Consider the following 17395-nt stretch of genomic DNA (forward strand, 5'->3'; position numbering starts at 1 on the left):
TAAATTGACAATAAAGATGTTTTTAAATAGGCGTAATAGCGTTTTATTTATATATCTATTTCCATGTATTACATTTCAGGTCAGTTTAAAGTGATATTCCACACAAATTCTCATAGCTAGAGCTAAAAGCTGGTTGTAGAAAAGTTCAAAACCACCTAAAAATATGTTTTAAAAAAGAGCAACTTGCAAACTTTAACTTTATGGCAATGTGGATTTATTTACGGCTTTGGCTTTTTTCTTTTTTTTTGCTTTCCTGGACTTACATTGCATTTTGGGAAACATAGGACACCAGTAACTGACAATTAAATAAATGATACTGGTTATAAAAACATGGGAAGACCACAAAACAGTAAATTAAGCTGCAACACTTCAACTCAAAATAAATTCTGGAAGGTACTGAACAGCACAGAGTGACGATATTCAACCATAGGATAGTTTTGTTTTTTTTTTACAAAATACAAAAGTGTTTCAGTTGCTCTTAACCAACCACAACAAGAAAGTTCACATGACACACACGTAATTTTCTTCACTGTGCTATAGAAGGAACTTCTTTTGCCTGTGATGGTGGAGGAAGTGGTGGAGGGCAGTTTGGCACCTTGAGTCCTGGCTTTTTATGCGTAGGCTTTCTGTGGCTGGCCGCCTGAGCCCGGGGTGCGGGCGTCGGCTGGGTCCTAGTGTCAGCGGTTGCTGGGGCTGTGGTGGGAGGTGGAGGGGCCTGGATCTTGGGAGTTGGCGGGGCTCTCGGCTTGGAGTACTGAACTGTCACATTCTCGGTAGTTTTTTTCGGGTTGAAAGATCTTTTTGCTGTACGAAAAGAAAAATAAAGACAGTGGGAATATAAGGAAGCCACCTATGAGCGATCAGGTTGTGATGCAAGACAGTCATCTACAAGAATTATTAACTGTGTAACCGAAACTGAAGACCCACCCCTAAAATGGCAAGATATTCTTTTCAAAAAGCAGGAATTAATCTTGTAGGACTGTCCACTACCATTACTGTAAATGTCCTATTACACATCACTGCATTATAATGTGCCTTTAGTTAAAGCAACACTATGTAGGTTTGGAATGAAGAAATAACATAATCTTCTTCTTACAAATGACATGTTAAATTCATAAGCAAAAAATGCATCTTTATTCAAATTTATATTTTCAGAGGTTTTGCTGCTACAGCTTTAGTTGGTCTGACATAAGCGGTAGCTCATGCTAGCTAACTTTTCAAAGATATTGCTGTGTAAATGACATAGCTGAGTAACCCTATGAATCTTCTTCACATTTTTTCAATGAAATTATTTTAGCATGATTATCCTGTACTTGTCAAAAGTAGCAACAGTGGCAGCTTCTTAGCAAAGGTTACAGAATTTCCCCTTAAACCGAATTTCAAAGAGAAATGCATTGAGACCGTGTGACAATATAGATGGATGCTATTTAAGATTAATCTCCAAATACCTAATTATAAATATAATTCACTAAATCCATTTTACTGAATGCAAATTTAAGCTGTACAATTCATAATCCATTTCTTCATCAAAACCAGCGACATTTGGTACCAGTGTATCCCCAGTCTTTTGTGAGAAAATGTTGTAGGATAATCTCCTCAGTGGAACAAAATGAAATATTGCTGATCATCCAATCTGATTTTGTTAGTCTGGATCTGGCTCTTTTTTTTTTTCAGATGATTATCAGTGTTTAGACTACCACTATGCTGCATTCAAGTGCCAGGGAGGTCTGACATTTGTCTGACTGCTGGCTGCTTAACAGTGTTGCATTTAAATTGGATTCTGTCGTAAAAAAAACAAATTATGAAAGACAAACTAGAATCAAATGTGGAACGCTGAGCGCTTTGTACTTTATATTACAAAGTGTCACACTGGGTTGTGATGGTAAAATCACTGAGAAAGTACTGCTTAACACAATATAAGGTAACAGCAAAGTTAGAGTAAGAAATAGTCTCAGTTTTGTGGGCAGACAAAACAAATGAGATGAGGAGGAGAAGACTTGCAGGGAAAGTATTTTAACCTCTAACTGACTATGAGCTAATTACAACAGTGTGAGAGGTGACGCCTGATGTGAGGTTGATATTTTGGTCAGTAGTGTGAGTCTTCCTGTTTCCTGTGTACTTCGTGGTTGCCTCAACAAGCGGTAATTTATTTTCTCTCCGTCGACTTGCACTGACAAGCCTCCGCTTTGACTTTGTGGGAGGAAAAGGGTAGAAGTAAAGAATCTGAACAAGACATGTGCAATAGAAAGAGATATATAAATAATGAGACCTGCATGTGCCCTCAGTCCTAAAACAACAGTGAATGGAGGGACTGCTGCTGCTGCTGTAGGAAAATAAGTTTTGGGCCACTTATAGGGGAAGTCCACCAATTTTACACAAGAGGATCAGTTTACTTGTCATGAAAAATACTACTCAAACTCTGAAAACTTCTGTATAATATCTTCTGTGGCTCTGAGAGCAGTTTTCTAAAGTCTGCGAAAATAACCCCAATGAGGTCATAATGATGTCATCACGGTTATCTTGACTTGGACTTGAGACTTTTAACAGAAAAGCCTGCGTTTACCGGGCAGGAAGGGTCTAACAAAAGATACCGTTGAATCATGGGAAATGTAGTGTTTTAGGAACTGGATCTGTCCCAGGGACTAAAAGTCGGGAAATTTCAGGCTTTTCTTGCCCGTCCCCCAACTTAATGAAAGAGTAATGCTAAATATCTGGAGTGCCCCTGTGTTACTGAAAAAGACAACTACTGAGGTACAAACACACCCACAGTTGCTGAGGTTTTCATTTGTTGCTGTGGTTATTAAGTATTATTTAGTTTTGAAACAGCATTGCCCTTACATGGCTCAATCAGCTTGAACAGCGGAGTAGATTTTCCAGAATTCAAATACACTATCCCCAACTGGATCTGTTTGAACGTACCTTTAGACAGCCACTCAACTGAGTGGGCTTTGACTTACGTTTGTGCGGTGAGGTGATCATCACCAATGCTTTGGGAGAGTCTGGAGGGTCCTCCAAAATTGGGTCCAGTTGGCCTTGATCCAAGCACTGCCTCTCGGTGGGATTCCTGTTCTGTCCCGGGTTTTGCGCTGTTCCTGTGGCTCTAGGAGCTGGGGATGGGCTGTGGTTTGCCGTAGAGCTGCAGGGAGCGGAAGTATTGGAGGCCAGGACAGAGCTGGGATTGAGGGATGATGAACTGCTGGACGTTCTGTTTGGATGGGTTGGTGCTGCTGGCTCAGCTGCAGGGCTGGCCCATGTGGAGGTGCCACTGCGACTCACAGAGCTAGCTCTCACCAGGAAGAAGACACCACCGTCCTGAGAGGCTGTGCTGATGGAAAGAAATAGACAAAGGTTAATGCTTTTTGTAAAAAATACTGCAATGAGGTCTAAGTGTTGCCACTTGGAGTGACTAATGTGTAAAGCTACTGAAGCTTTAACTCTCTTATGACATAGTACAGGGTGGTAAGTTTGTCATTATTGTCATTCCATTGATCATTTGAGGCTTAGCAGTGAATACGGTTTGTGAAATCTTACCTGTTCATCTGGGAGAGAGGGAGTTGATTAGAGGAGCAGGAGGAGGCTATGGCCGAAGAGGAGGAGACGGATCTGCTCAGTTTCTCCTTTTCTGAGTTCAGAGACTGGGCAACAGGAGCAGGAAGGGTCACATCCGGGACCTCAGGGAGGTCTGCGATCTCAAAAGATACAGCTGACCAAAACAAAACACAGTAAGAAAAAAAACGGCAAATTTACGAGTGCTACATCAAATAGACAGCTTTACATTTTACAGAATAATTCCATTTTATTTAGTAATGATAAGTTTATTGCTGAGATGTGCCAATGCAGTGACATCACTGAAAGGAAGCTGAATTGGGCAAGAAATAGAACCAGTCAGACAATCAGACGAACCCACGTTTTAAATGAACCCACGTATAAGCTGTATCTATCTGGAAAATAAAAAGTACAGTTCAAGCTGCCTGTTGTAAACATTAATTACAGTTTCCAGACTGTCTTCAACTTGGACATGCTGCACTTGCAGTATTTGTTCGCATTTCCTGTGCAATGCATGCGCTTACTTTCGGTTTTACTTCCAAATAAAGTGGTTTAGAATAGCAGTTTCCCCAGTGAGTAAAGCAGCACCCTGGCGGGCCTTAAGGACAGGCCAAAGGTACCGCAAGATTTGTTCATTTCCATCTTGTTATCGTGCATTATAATAACATTTACATTAACCACATTTTTGTTATGTTTTCAAACACATCAAAACAGAAGATATAAGCAATAAATATCAAAGTCCCCATATCGAAAACCAGGTTAAATATACAGTTACAGGCGCAGGTAATGGCATGACAGCTCAAAGATGCTGGCTGGAAAACCTGCTGGGTTACAGCAGGTTTTCCAGCTGCACAGCAGTCAGCGCGAGTGATGAAACATTGGGGACCCCTTTTTAATCAGATAATCTGTCTGCACTGTTGGTTTCTTTACCAGACCTGGATTACAGACTGGGCAAACGGAGCAACTGTCCCGAGGCCCCAGACCCTAAGGAGGCCTAAAAGCTACAGGTTCACTGTGGTAATTTGTTGACCTGGGAATTTGTTTCGAGATACTGCCTGCACTACAAAAAATACAATATAGAAAGAAATGACAGGGGGCTTCAGGTAGCATCCGCATCAATACATAATCTTGAGGTCCTGATTTGAAGAGGGGCCGTCATTTAAAATCTATCTTTAAAACCTGTATTATTTCAGTGTACTTTGTGATTATTTGATGTATATTCATGAATCAATTTGTGCTTAATCAAATTAGCAATTACTAATTGCTAACAAATTCATCCGCAGTGCATAGAGAGTAGGAGAAATAAAGGTGTCACAAAGGTCCCACAGCTCATTTTTGCCACCTAAAAGGGTTTACCTGGAGCTGTTGTTTACAACCTGACTGATAATCTGAGCAATGCAAAGGTGCTGTGGTCTGAGTGATTACTTTGGTGAGATTTACCTCATCATAACCGTTAGAAATGATGAAATAGAAACTACAAAAAAATGGCAAGACTAGCATCCAAGGTAAGATAAACCAGAATTATTCTGACTGAATGTTGATGTCACTTAAAAGGGGGCACATCAGTGTTTGAATACCTTCAGGGAAGAGTCTGGAGCTGCACTGAATGAGAGGCTCAATGACAGTGACAACCTGGACTGAAGAAGCTGCCGCCATGTCAAACAGAGCAGCTTCCCTAAAGAGGCAGAAAGATGCAGAGGAAATACAAGGGCTAAGACTGCAGAATATGACATCGCCACTGTTCCTCACAGAATGCCACTACATTTGTCACAAAATCTTTTTTCATAGAAAAATTCAACTACGGTGTCACTAAAGTTAAAACTAAAGCTGCTAACAATGGTGGATGGTCGAGAAATCTCTGTCCATTGAGATTTGACCCCTGAGACGGTTTCTGCCGCCAAAGCTGCTTGTCCAGCAAAATCAGTATCTTTCTTAGGGTCATCTGCTATCAGGATTGTGGCTAACGTTTGTGTGACCAGCTCCTGAAATATGTCACAAATGCTCAAAATAAAGATACAGAGATTATGAAAGAGGAAGTGCAGGCCGGATGGGGGACATAAATCAATGGAGTATGACAATAGTACACACAGGGTAAAAACAGAAAGACGAGCTGTTTTATACGTACCCTTCTGCTCGCGGCCAGAGCAGGTTGGGCCCCAGGACGATGGCAATGTTACTGGGCGTCATCTTGTTCACAGCCTGCTGCTCCGACAAGAGAGACAAGAACTGGACCAGGTACCTGACGAGGAGAAAGAGGGAAACACAAAGCAGGCCGGGTGAAGGAAGGAGACACAGGAAGTCAGAGAGGATTACACAACTTGACGATTACATGATTTGAGGAGGTTGACAGTGTCGGAATAAACACTTTTGGTGCCCTGAAGTGCATACGATGAAGGCCTCTATTTGATGACGCATAAATACTGAGATATCTGAGAGAACAGAGATATCCAAATGTGATGATTTGTGGGTTTTAACCCCGCTTGGGTAAACCAAACAGGACTAAGAGTCTACAGCCATTCTAGCAGCTGTGTGAGGCTGTACTTAGACAGCCTTAGTAGTTAGTTAAGTGTGTTAGCTATATAGCTGCTACCATTTGCTAATTACAGCAGCTCTAAACACATCGTTTCCTAAAAAACATAGATGTCAACTTCATGATAGCACAAGATGAAAAGTCAGGGGATCAGCAAAGACAGTAGGATCAAAGTCTGGATCAAAGTGGTGGACTGACCGACAGGGCGGCATTGCCATCCATAGAGCCACGCCGTTAATGTGACTAGAATGTATTCCTTTCATGTTTATTTATAAGGATGTCTTTCTCTGTCGCTGACATGGAACTGAAAGAGACATTTGATTATGTGAGTCTGGAAAAAGTACAAACCTGAGGTTGTTGTAGTTTTCAGGTGGCAGTTTCTTCAGCAGTACTCTGAACTGCTCTAGCTTCTCTGTCAAGTCTTTTTCCCTGTGAAGATAGAGATCGAACCCAAGAGTCAGAATGGCAACCACAGTCAAACGAGAAATATTGACAGTGAAAATATTACACGCACCCTGCTGCTTTGAACCAGTCATTGTAGAGTTCAAAGGTCATAAGAGGTTCAGGCAGTTCTCGAAGATAACACTTCAAAGCTCCTGTCAACAAATTCAGAGATCGCACATAATCAAAGCTATGTTTGAACAGGTAGAGGTAATATTTACTGTCAGATAAATAATTATAACGAAAAACCCATGAGATTCTCACACAAATAAACATGTCTTGCTTAATTCCCTCTCTGTTCGATAAAAAACAGAGTGATTCTGTATCTAGCATGAGAGCTTCAAAAAATAAGGAAAAAGAAATGGACGCATCCTTACCGGCCACGGCGTGAGGGTCAATGCTGAACTCGCTGTGGTCCAACGTTCCTTGATCCAGACAGGTCTTCAGCCGCTTCACCACTGAGGCTGCCGCTGTTAGACGAAACAGACCCTGAGGGGGCAGGGAGGGAGAGGAAGTGGAAGGAGACATAGATGGAGAGGGAGAGTGATTAAGTGGGAGAGCTGGAGATGGCGGTAAGGCTGCAGTCAAGACCAGCCACGTCCAGTTCAAGTCTTAGTCGAGTTTTAGTCATGGCCTGAGGCAAAGAAGGCTGGGAATGAAACCAGAGCAATGCTTGTCGAAAGTACTAAACAGGCCATTGATATCATGCAAAAGATCACATCTGCTGCAGACTAAAATATACTGATTAATCTGCCTTAGCATCAGCACATCCTGCATATTCCTGAGGCAGAGTTGCTAAATGTACCATTTCCTCCACTGATTTGATAACAAATGACCCAAGACAAGTTGATTCAAAACTTTTTAATTTTTCTTATACTTTATTTTCTATACATCTGTGTATTTCCTTTTGTATTTTGGAAGCACCTGCAGTACCTAGAAGCCAACCTCTGCAGCGCTTACTTCATTTTTAGCCACGCTAGCGGCATGGCCAGAGAGACGACAATGTGGGTTGGGTTGCCATGAGGTGTTTCACAAACATTCTTGGTCTCCATTCAAATCAGTCCAGTATTTAGGATGGACAGATTCAAGTGCAGTGTTGAGGAGAATATAAATATAGCATCAATAAAATTACACATTTTCAAAAGGGAAAAACAGTAGAATGAGAGCGTGCCAGACATAATTGTGATCTGCAGACTGGGCTTTGTAAAGCGAAGCTGTACGCTGGGATGGTGCATGAGAACTTTATAAGGCCCGTTACTGTTAATCAGAATTTGCATGCATATCAGTCACTGTGAAACCTGTATTCTCATCCCATCTGTCCTACCTCCTCTCCCATTCCCGTTCTCAGTAGCATGTGAATACACTCCTGGATGGGTGCAGCGATTTCTCTGTTGCTTTGAGACAGATGAGACAGCAGAGGCTCCCCGTAGACCTTCTGTTTAGAGAGGCTTAGCGCTGGCCCTGCGGAATATAAGATAAGTACACAAGGGAAATAAGAACAAGTAGAAATATTGCAGTGACGGTGCAGGAAATAAATGCACAGACTGGTAAAAACTACGTTCACCTTTTTGATTGTGATTATCTTTGAGCTCATTGATGTTTTTGTCCAGGAACTCGTGTGAATATTTGTGGTAGTCCGCTTGCAGCTCCAGAAGCTATAATTGGACAAACCAGACAGGTGATGGATGCTGTTTGTAAAGCAGTCTGAGGTTAGATCTCAACCTTGTGCAAAACCTGCATGACATTTAATTTTGTTTGCACACTTTGGAATTAATTAAGAAGTAAAAAGATCAAGCCATCACAACTGCAGCTCACACGAATGAAGTAGTTAGCGTAGTCATCTTCTTTAGTCGCAAAGTGATACAGATTTGCAGAGTACTGGTCCTACAGAGACAGGAAAGAGGAGAGGTCAAGATCAAGACAACGACAGTGATTTCATGGAGGTGGTAGGGCTTCAGCGCCTTGCTCAAGGACACTACAGCGTGCCTGATTTAGCCTAGGTGCTCTTCGGTACTCTTACCTTGATGCTCTCCAACTTCCTCCAAGCTTCTTCCACTTCCTCCCGAAGCCCATCCTGCTTTGCCTGGGGACCAGTGCTGGCCTGGCTCCTGGCCACACACACACACACACACACACACACACACACACACACACACACACAGAGTTGTAAAAGATCTAATAAGCTACTTGGTGTGTGGACACATTTTAACATACGCAGTTCTGCCTGAGTCTGTATAACTCACCTGATTCTTGCGTTGTTCCAGTCTGTAGTGAGCTTTGCAAATTGCTTCTTGTTCTTGAGGATCTCTGGTAAATCATCCTTTAGGAAAGTAAAAAAAAACCTAATGTAGAAATTACTTTTTAAATAGGTTTATGGGCTATTCAACTTAAAAAAAATTTTTTTTGAAGAATTAGCTTCATTATTTTTATTTAGCTTTATGTCCGTGTATTTACATTAAACATGGACAGAAATTACCAATAAGCCATCCACACATGCCATATTGTACATTTGTAGATTGACCTACTGAGGATGGACAAAATAAAATGAATGCCTGACAATACAATTTAACCCAATACAAAAACCAAAAATCAGAAACTGTGTTTTCCAAGCCTTAAATGTTGGAGTCTGTATAAAAGAGCTGTTAGTTGAACTCTTGAGTAATTAGTTGATGCTGACCTTTGTGAGCTGTTATATTGGAATTTACTGCATTGTGTTTCGGCTCATTGATCCACCACCTGTGTATCTACTTTGTAAATTTGTAAAATGAAGAAAAGGGGACACCAGTGAAAGGCTACTGAAAAATGAAAGAGAGTAATCCCCAGATTGAGATGTGATCAATTTGGTTTTTTTTTCCTCCTCTACATTTTGAAGTACAGAACATTATGCTCACATGTTATTGGCTATGTGTCTTCGCTTTATTACAGTCATATCTCTTCTTGAAACTAACTGACCAACTCTCTATGCACCAATCCCTGCTTGTATGTTCTGGTAAGTATTTTGAGATGCAGTGCAGCTGTGGTAGAACCTGCGTATATTCACTGGCTGGTTCATAAAAGGTGCAGCGATCAGAAGTGTTATGTTAGTTTCTCCTCAACAGCGGTGGAGCCATTCTCACCTCGCTGAGCTTGTTGAGCGGCTCCAGGACTTCCTTCTCCAGTTTCATCTCAAAGTCGGCCAACATGTTGGCCAGCATCTTCTCCATGAAACAGCACATCTCCAACACCCTCCTGCCACACGCACACACACACGCACGCACACACACACACACAGAGCTCACGGTCAACTCCTGCCTCGCAGTTTATGCATTGTTTTTTTTTTTTTGAATGGATGTTAGAACTAAAAACTATGAAAACACATCTACATTAAAATCTAGAAAAAGAAATGTGTTGAAAAGAAGCCATAAAGCACAAACACACTATAGAGAGCCTGCATCAAGAACTAAATATTCAGAGCAAGTGTCATGACATTAATCGGAACCCATCTCGCTTCTCCATTAGAGCCTCTACAACTCTAAGACATACACAGAGTTCTAGTCACAAGCTCTGAACAGTGTGTGGGAACTGAAAGCTTCTATGCTAGAGTCATGAGGTTTTCACATGACAGCAGTCAACATTGGTTCAAGCAGGAGCATTGAGCGAGGATTGGATGGATAACTGCAGAGGATCAAACCTGTCACCTGATAGGGGACATTCCATCAAAGTCTTTGAGGCTCTCTGCCATGCTGACAGACAGCAGCATCAGAGGGAGCTTTTTCTGTGGAGAGATGAGCGAATGTAAGACCGCTTGGTGATCATTCGAACGTTTTCAGACATCTTGTGGGTACAGTAGTGCGAGTACCATTCGTTTTTCAGCCTCCAGCCCTGGCTGACTCTGCATGCAGCCCTGCAGCTTCTTGTGAAGGACCTGAGCGGCCTTTCTGGCCGGTTCCACCCGCTGCTCCACCTGCACTCAGCCAAAGACACACACACACACACACACACACACAGTGTAAACAGTGTAACGCTTTGAGCTGAAACACGGTGATCTGTTGAACAGCAAGCAAAACTGGTTAGCAAGTCCAGTTTCTGGTTGCTTCTTCTAATGTCATTAACTTTGTTTTTTCGAAATAAGGCAGGCTGTTGTGTTTAGTTGTGTTTAATGTGATTTTATGTTGGTCTGATTTTCTAAATCATGTCCGCAAAAGACACTTGTTCCACCAAAAAAAAAAAAAAAAAAATCATATAGTCATATAAAATATATAATATATATATAATATATATATAAATTTCACATAATAATAACTGACGTGAGACTGATAAGGACATCAACTCTGTTTAGGCGAGTGTATCTTCCAAAGCTCCAAGATACAGCTAAAGCTATATAACTAATCGTTTTGTTATTAATATGTTAGTTATACTAGTATAGTAGTGTAAATTGCCATGATGAAACAGAATTTTTCTTATTTCTCACCATGACCAGGTCCTCGTGTAGAAGTTCAGTGGCATCTTGTGACCTGAAGATGTGTAGATTCTGTTGGTTAGTGAATATACAGGTAAACAGCTCTGATGTCAAAACTCGTGCCAAGAACAACTGGTGGATAATTATTCAACGACAATTTTGATATTCAAATGTGGTTCAGTTATAATTTAGGACTGCACCCTTACAGTTATTTACATTGTAATCTGAATAATCTAAAGATGAGTTCCTTCATTTATCTAGTTTATAAAATGTCAGAAAATAATAAATAATATAAATATAAAACATAAAAATGCAAATAATAATAATAAAATTTCTCCTTCACTGTTTCCCTACAGCCAAAGCTGATGCCTTCTGTTTCAGTCCAAAATCTAAAAATATCAAATTTACTATAAGATAAGGCAAAGAAGAGCAGCAAATGGGGTGGTATTTATGTGCTGGACTATTTCTTGGCCTGGGCACAGTGACATCCCCTGTTTCCAGTCTTTATGCTTAAATGAGCTAAGCAGATGCTGGTAACTTCATACGGTATGTATCATACAGACATGAGAGTGGTAACAATCTTCTCATCTAAATCTAGGCAAGAAAGTAAATAGGCCTGCTTCCCAGAATATCAAACTATTTCTTTGATAATTATCAAAATTGTTGCCAATTATTTTTCTGTTCATCAACCTATTGATTAATCAACTATTTGTTTACTCTGTATCATAACTGTTAAAGTCATTCATCAAGCAAAAATCTCAAATGCTTGCTACCTCTCAAGTGTAAGGATTTGCTGCTTTTGTTCTTTTTTATGTTTGACTGTTGGTTGGACAAAAAAAGACACTGGAAGACACCAACTTGGAATCCTACCTGCATATAGTTACTTGATGCCCTCTTTCAAATGATCATCAAGTATAAACTTCTGCAGAAGTTTTGCAGTTTAAAAATGAAGTCCACCTCTTTTTTTCTGAACACTCAAAATACAGGGCGTTAGGAAAGTATTCAGACCCCTTCACTTTTTTCAGATGTTGTTATGTTGCAGCCTTATGCTAAAATAAAAAAAATAAATAAAAATTCTCTCATCAATCTACACTCAATGCCCCATAATGACAAAGCCAAAACAGAAATTTGGAATTTTTTGCAAATTTATTAAAAAAGAAAAACTGAAATATCACATTGACGTAAGTATTCAGACCCTTTTCTATAACACTTGAAAATTTAGCTTATCTGCCTCCCATTTCTCCTGATCATCTTTGAGTTGTTTCTACACCTTGACTGTAGTCTGCCAGTGGTAAATTCACTTGATTGGACATGTATTGGAAAGGCACACACCGGTCTATATAAGGTCTCAAAGCTGACAATGCGTATCAGAGCAAAAACCACGCCATTAGGTTGAAAGGAAATGCCTGCAGAGCTCAAAGACAGGATCGTGTCGAGGCACAGATGTGGGGAAGGCCACAAAAGATTTCTGCTGCATTGATGGTTCCCAAAAGCACACTGGCCTTCATATTGCTACAATGGAAGAACCAGGACTCTTCCTAAAGCTGGCCGCCAAACTGAGCAATCGGGGGAGAAGGGCCCAGGCAACAGAGGTGACCAAGAACCCGCTGGTCACTCCGGCTGACCTTCAGAGATCCTGTGTAGAGATGGGAGAAACCTCCAGAAGCAAAACCATCACTGCAGCACTCCCCCAATCTGAGCTTTATGGCAGAGCGGCGAAGCCTCTCCTCGTTGAAACTTAGCCAAAAAGCACCTAAAAGACTCTCAGACTGTGAGAAATAAGATTCTCTGGTCTGATGAAACCAAGATTGAAGTGTTAGGCCTCATTTCTAGGTATCATGCCTGGATTTAATCAGACATGATATTTAGAACTGGTTGTCAATCTGGAAGTTTCTGCTGGCTAACAGTTGTAAAGTTAGAGGACATTTTTGGGCACAACTGACAAGCAACACAAAGTCAGCAACGTAAACTGGAAGTTTGTGAGAGGAAGGAAGGGCTGAGATACTATCATTTGAAAAGGAGGGGAGGAGTTCAACAGACAGGTGAAACACAAACAAAAACTTCTGCAGCTATGAGAACATCTTCAAGTTTGAAGCCCCACCAAAAGGAAGCCCAACCCAGTTCACAAAAGGGGTCAGAGGAGCCTCAGCACCTCCAACGTATAGTTTCGTATTTCCTCCAGCGAGCCTTTCATCCGACGTTTCAAAACACAAAGAGGAGAAATCCCCAACATGTCTGAACCACACGCCAGTTCCCTTTTTTTTTTTAAAAACCTTTCTCATTTCAACTTTTTCTTTTGAGGTGGAAAAGTCCACATAGAGTAAAATTATATGCATGTGAGCAGACGTATTGTAAGCTTTATTAAGAAACTCAAATAGATACTCAGTTTTCAGTCAGTGTTATCTAGTACTGATATATATTCTATAGTCACTGTAGCGAGGGAAGGAAATCGCCACAGTGACTCAAGGATATATATATTTGGATCTGTCAGTATGAATTTATATGATGTTCCACACAAACTCGACACTGAAACCATCTTCTATTCATGCATATTGTGCAATACATGTAAATACTTGGCATGCATGGATGCGCTTCTTTGCATTATTTTTATACATAATGTGCTTGTGTTATCAAAGGTAACAGAGCTGGGACAAAGAAGGTGCTGGGTGAAGTGCTGCTGTGGTAGTTGGAGCCCACGTTGCTCTGCTGCAGATGCATGCTGTGTAGGATTGTTATTAAAACCAGAGTGCGTCAGAGACAGAGGCAGCGTGGCCTGCACGCACACACACAAACCCAAACACACGCAAACTCTTTTAGACCTGCTGCATGCAAGTTTGTAGCAAGAAAAGCAGACAGGGTGTAGGTGTATAATTTGGTCACCCACTGGGTTGCGGATGTCAGTCACTGTAATGCACAAACAAATCTCTGTAGATCAGAGGTATTCAACTTGTGTAGCATCCAGACTGAGCATGTTTCAAGAGGAACCAGCAACTGTACCATTCCACCTTTACAAACTTTTCAACACCGTATTTGCAACAGTAGAAATGAGAAACGTGGAAACCAGAACTGGATGTTTCCTCAAAGCAGAATGGTGCTGAAATGAAAGCCTCTCTCCGGTATACTGTAGCAGGTAAACAAAAAGCTTTGCGAAAGCTCGTAAAAAGTCTCTGGATTTGATGAAAAATAAAATCAGCCTTAAGGGTTTAACCCTCGGACACTCAGATTCCTGAAGAAAACCTTGGTGATGCATATTCACAGCGTCAGCCATAGAGCAAGACTGTGTAGCTTTTGCTAAACTGAAACAACTGTGATGAGCAAATGAAAAGCACAAATGATAAAACAAAGTGTAACAGTCGCACAAGCAGAGAAGAGTCAGAAAGGCTGTCAGACGATCTCAGTTGTCAGCTTTACAGCAATATCTATGTAAAGTTTGATGACATTAGCCACCATAACCCACTAGTCATACCAGAGCAAGTGAGACTGTTGCAGCAATTCCTTTGTGTGCACTTCTTTCAAAAGTTACATTGACACACTTTTAAGCACTGTAACTATGTAACTATTGTGTTTATTGAGAAATTAAAATCATTTTACTTATGATTTCTTAAACTGACGTTATCATGTGTAAATCATGAAACCAATGTGTTATCCCACAGAAAAACATGCCACTTTGGGGTGGCCCGATGCGTCAGGGCCCTTGAGCGCGAAAAGCTTGATGCGTCCACTACAGTTTCAACGCAACATATTTTACAAAAAAACAGAGGAGAGGTCTCGGATGAACCCGCTTACTTTGCCGCGGAGCCGAGCTGCTTCAGGATGCTCAGAGACTGCCGGAGCATGCTGGCAGCGGAGTCCAAGCAGCTTTTCTACCTGACCACCTCAGTCCCGCTCAGCCCCACCAAGTGTCTTCCGCTCCAGAAACGTCCGCACGGGTTCCAGCTGTGTCACTTCATCAGGACGAGAAGGTGCAGACCGGTTGCTCTCCGCCTCCGTGGCCGATGCCTTTTTTGTTTTTACGTGTGTGTTGTGGCTGTCAGTTTTCGCTCTTATTGAAGAAGCTTGCTCTGAAGTCACATCTAAGACCAGTCAGTGAATGAGGAAGTTGCCGAGATGTGTTAGCTGTGAGGGGGAAGAGAGATTGTTTTTTCAGGTTTGACTGTCACGTTATGATTTAACAGTCAGCTTATAAAGACTCCCCACTACTACATGTTTTCCTCAGAGGAGATTCAGTGATATGGTGTTAACTCTCAGATTAGGAGGCATAACGGCAGAACATTTGCTTTTTATTCTGTTTTCCAGAGAAAAATGTACTGTTTCCTCCAACTGCATGGGAGGATAAATCTCTATGTAATACCTCTGGACAGTAAAAAGGCATTCGCCAATTGGCATCTGCTTAAATGTCTTAATTTTTCACAGTATTGCTCCACTGCTTTTGGTTAGAGAGATCCTTTCCCCTTCAAAATATCCCTCTGGTAGGCTGTAGTTATTTTTTACTTCTTTAAATGTTAACAGTATGTGCTCAAGAGTTAAAAGGATGTGAAAAGGCCAAAAGAGGAAACTATCAATGCCGCTGGCACCGACAGTATGTTTTTTTTCAGTCAGTCAGTTTAAAAGTTATTTTTATTTCCATCCTCCAGTTTTTCTTGTTGAAGTTAGGTGGTTTCAACATAGTTTTTATTCTTGTCTCACATTATCTTTTTCCTTTGCTTTTAACCTGCAATAATGGCGACTTGGCGGCAGCAGGAACGAGCTGAAAAAGACAACACTGACATATTATCACCTTTGTATGTTTAGCTTCACTTGTTGGCAAAGTTAGACGATAATTTATACATCCAGCAGATCTGGAGCAACATTAGCAGGCATTCATTCCTACATAATGTTTCTTGTCACCTTGTGAATGGGAGTCTAATATCCACTCTCACTTTAGCTCTGTCTTCTGTTTTTTATCTGGCTAGTTGCTGAACACTCCAATAAATTCACCAGCTACGTGCCAACTTGTGTTTATGTGCTGTGCTGGGCAGGTATTCTACAGTCGCCAAAGTTTTTGTGTGTTTTTCTTTTGTGTGGTTTTTTTTTTTCTTTTACTAAAAACAGATGTCTGCTGCGGCTGAAAACAACATTGAGAGAGACACTATTTCATTTTGGCTGTTTTTTTTTTTTTTAATTTCAAACTGTTTTCTTTTCGAAGTCTGTTTTTGTTTCAGGCTTTATCTCATATCTAAACGGACATAGCAAGGCCAGATATGCAACTGTCAATTACGTGGCTAGCTCTTCCCTGTTTGTCTTAATTGGAAGATGAAGATTTTGTGATGAAACATGGAATTATGAACTTAAAGTTAGTAGGGAAAATGGCTTTTTGAAATAAAAACAGACTACCAAAAGGGGAAATTTGAAATACAAGCTGCTGGGATGAAATGCAAAAAAAGTCTTATGGTGAGGTAAGGAAAAATAATCAGGATATGTCAATTAACTCCCACATAAAACAGACTTCAAGAACTTCCTTTTTTCACCTGCATAAAATTGCAAAAATCAGGCACATCCTGTCTCAAAAAGATGCAGAAAAACTAGTCCGTGCATTTGTTACTTCTAGACTGGATTATTGCAACTCCTTATTATCAGGCTGTCCCAACAAATCTTTAAATGCTCTCCAGCTGATCCAGAATGCTGCAGGGCGAGTACTGACAGGAACTAGGAAAAGAGATCACATTTCTCCAGTGTTAGCTTCTCTGCATTGGCTCCCTGTAAAATCCAGAATAGAATTTAAAATCCTCCTCCTCACCTACAAAACCCTTAATGGTCAGGCACCATCATATCTGAAAGAGCTCATAGTACCAGGCTTGCTTGTGGTTCCTAGAGTCTCCAATAGTAGAATGGGAGGCAGAGCCTTCAGTTATCAGGCTCCTCTCCTGTGGAACCATCTTCCAGTTTGAGCCCGGAAGGCAGACACTGTCTCCACATTTAAGAGGAGGCTTAAACCCTTCCTTTTTGATAAAGCTTACAGTTAGGGCTGACTCAAGCTTGGCTTGAACCACCCCGTAGTTATGCTGCTATAGGCCTCGACTTACCATGATGCACGAAGCTCCTGTCTCCTCCTCTTCCTCTCCATCTGTATGCATTCATATGGCATCAATGCGCGTTACTAACTTGTTCTCTGTCCTGTAGGTTTGGGCTTTCTTGTCTCTGTCATCTCTCTTCCTGTCACTTTCTGCAGGTATTTCTGCCCCTGGTGCTGCAGAGTCTAGATTTGTGAGTGCAAACCACCTACTGGCCCCAAGATCCTGCTCGAAATCCACTGCTTCAGTTATCGTGATTATCATTACTATTATTTAGTTTTATTAGTATTATTATTCACTCTACTTTTATTAGTTTTATTTATTTATTGTTATACATCTTTGTGAATTGAATAAAATTGAATTGAAATATCAATTAAAAAGAGCAGTTTT

General features: G+C 40.9%; 1 protein-coding gene across 1 annotated transcript; it reads right to left on the reverse strand.

The window, feature by feature from the left end:
* Positions 1–3: 3 nt before the first annotated feature.
* sh3bp1 (SH3-domain binding protein 1) lies at positions 4–15076 on the reverse strand. Its single transcript, XM_040134396.1, has 18 exons — positions 14742–15076; positions 10968–11010; positions 10356–10460; positions 10195–10271; positions 9634–9745; positions 8761–8837; positions 8538–8625; positions 8333–8401; positions 8082–8172; positions 7842–7978; positions 6895–7006; positions 6591–6672; positions 6425–6505; positions 5672–5785; positions 5124–5221; positions 3532–3703; positions 2958–3325; positions 4–804 (listed from the first exon to the last, which is right to left on the reverse strand). Exons 1-18 carry the CDS (start codon positions 14789–14791, stop codon positions 527–529), a joined length of 2154 nt encoding a protein of 717 aa, XP_039990330.1. The 5' UTR covers positions 14792–15076; the 3' UTR covers positions 4–526.
* Positions 15077–17395: the final 2319 nt, after the last annotated feature.

The sequence above is a fragment of the Xiphias gladius genome, chromosome 9 (assembly GCF_016859285.1).
Source record: "Xiphias gladius isolate SHS-SW01 ecotype Sanya breed wild chromosome 9, ASM1685928v1, whole genome shotgun sequence".
In the NCBI taxonomy this organism is placed as follows: Eukaryota; Metazoa; Chordata; class Actinopteri; order Istiophoriformes; family Xiphiidae; genus Xiphias; species Xiphias gladius.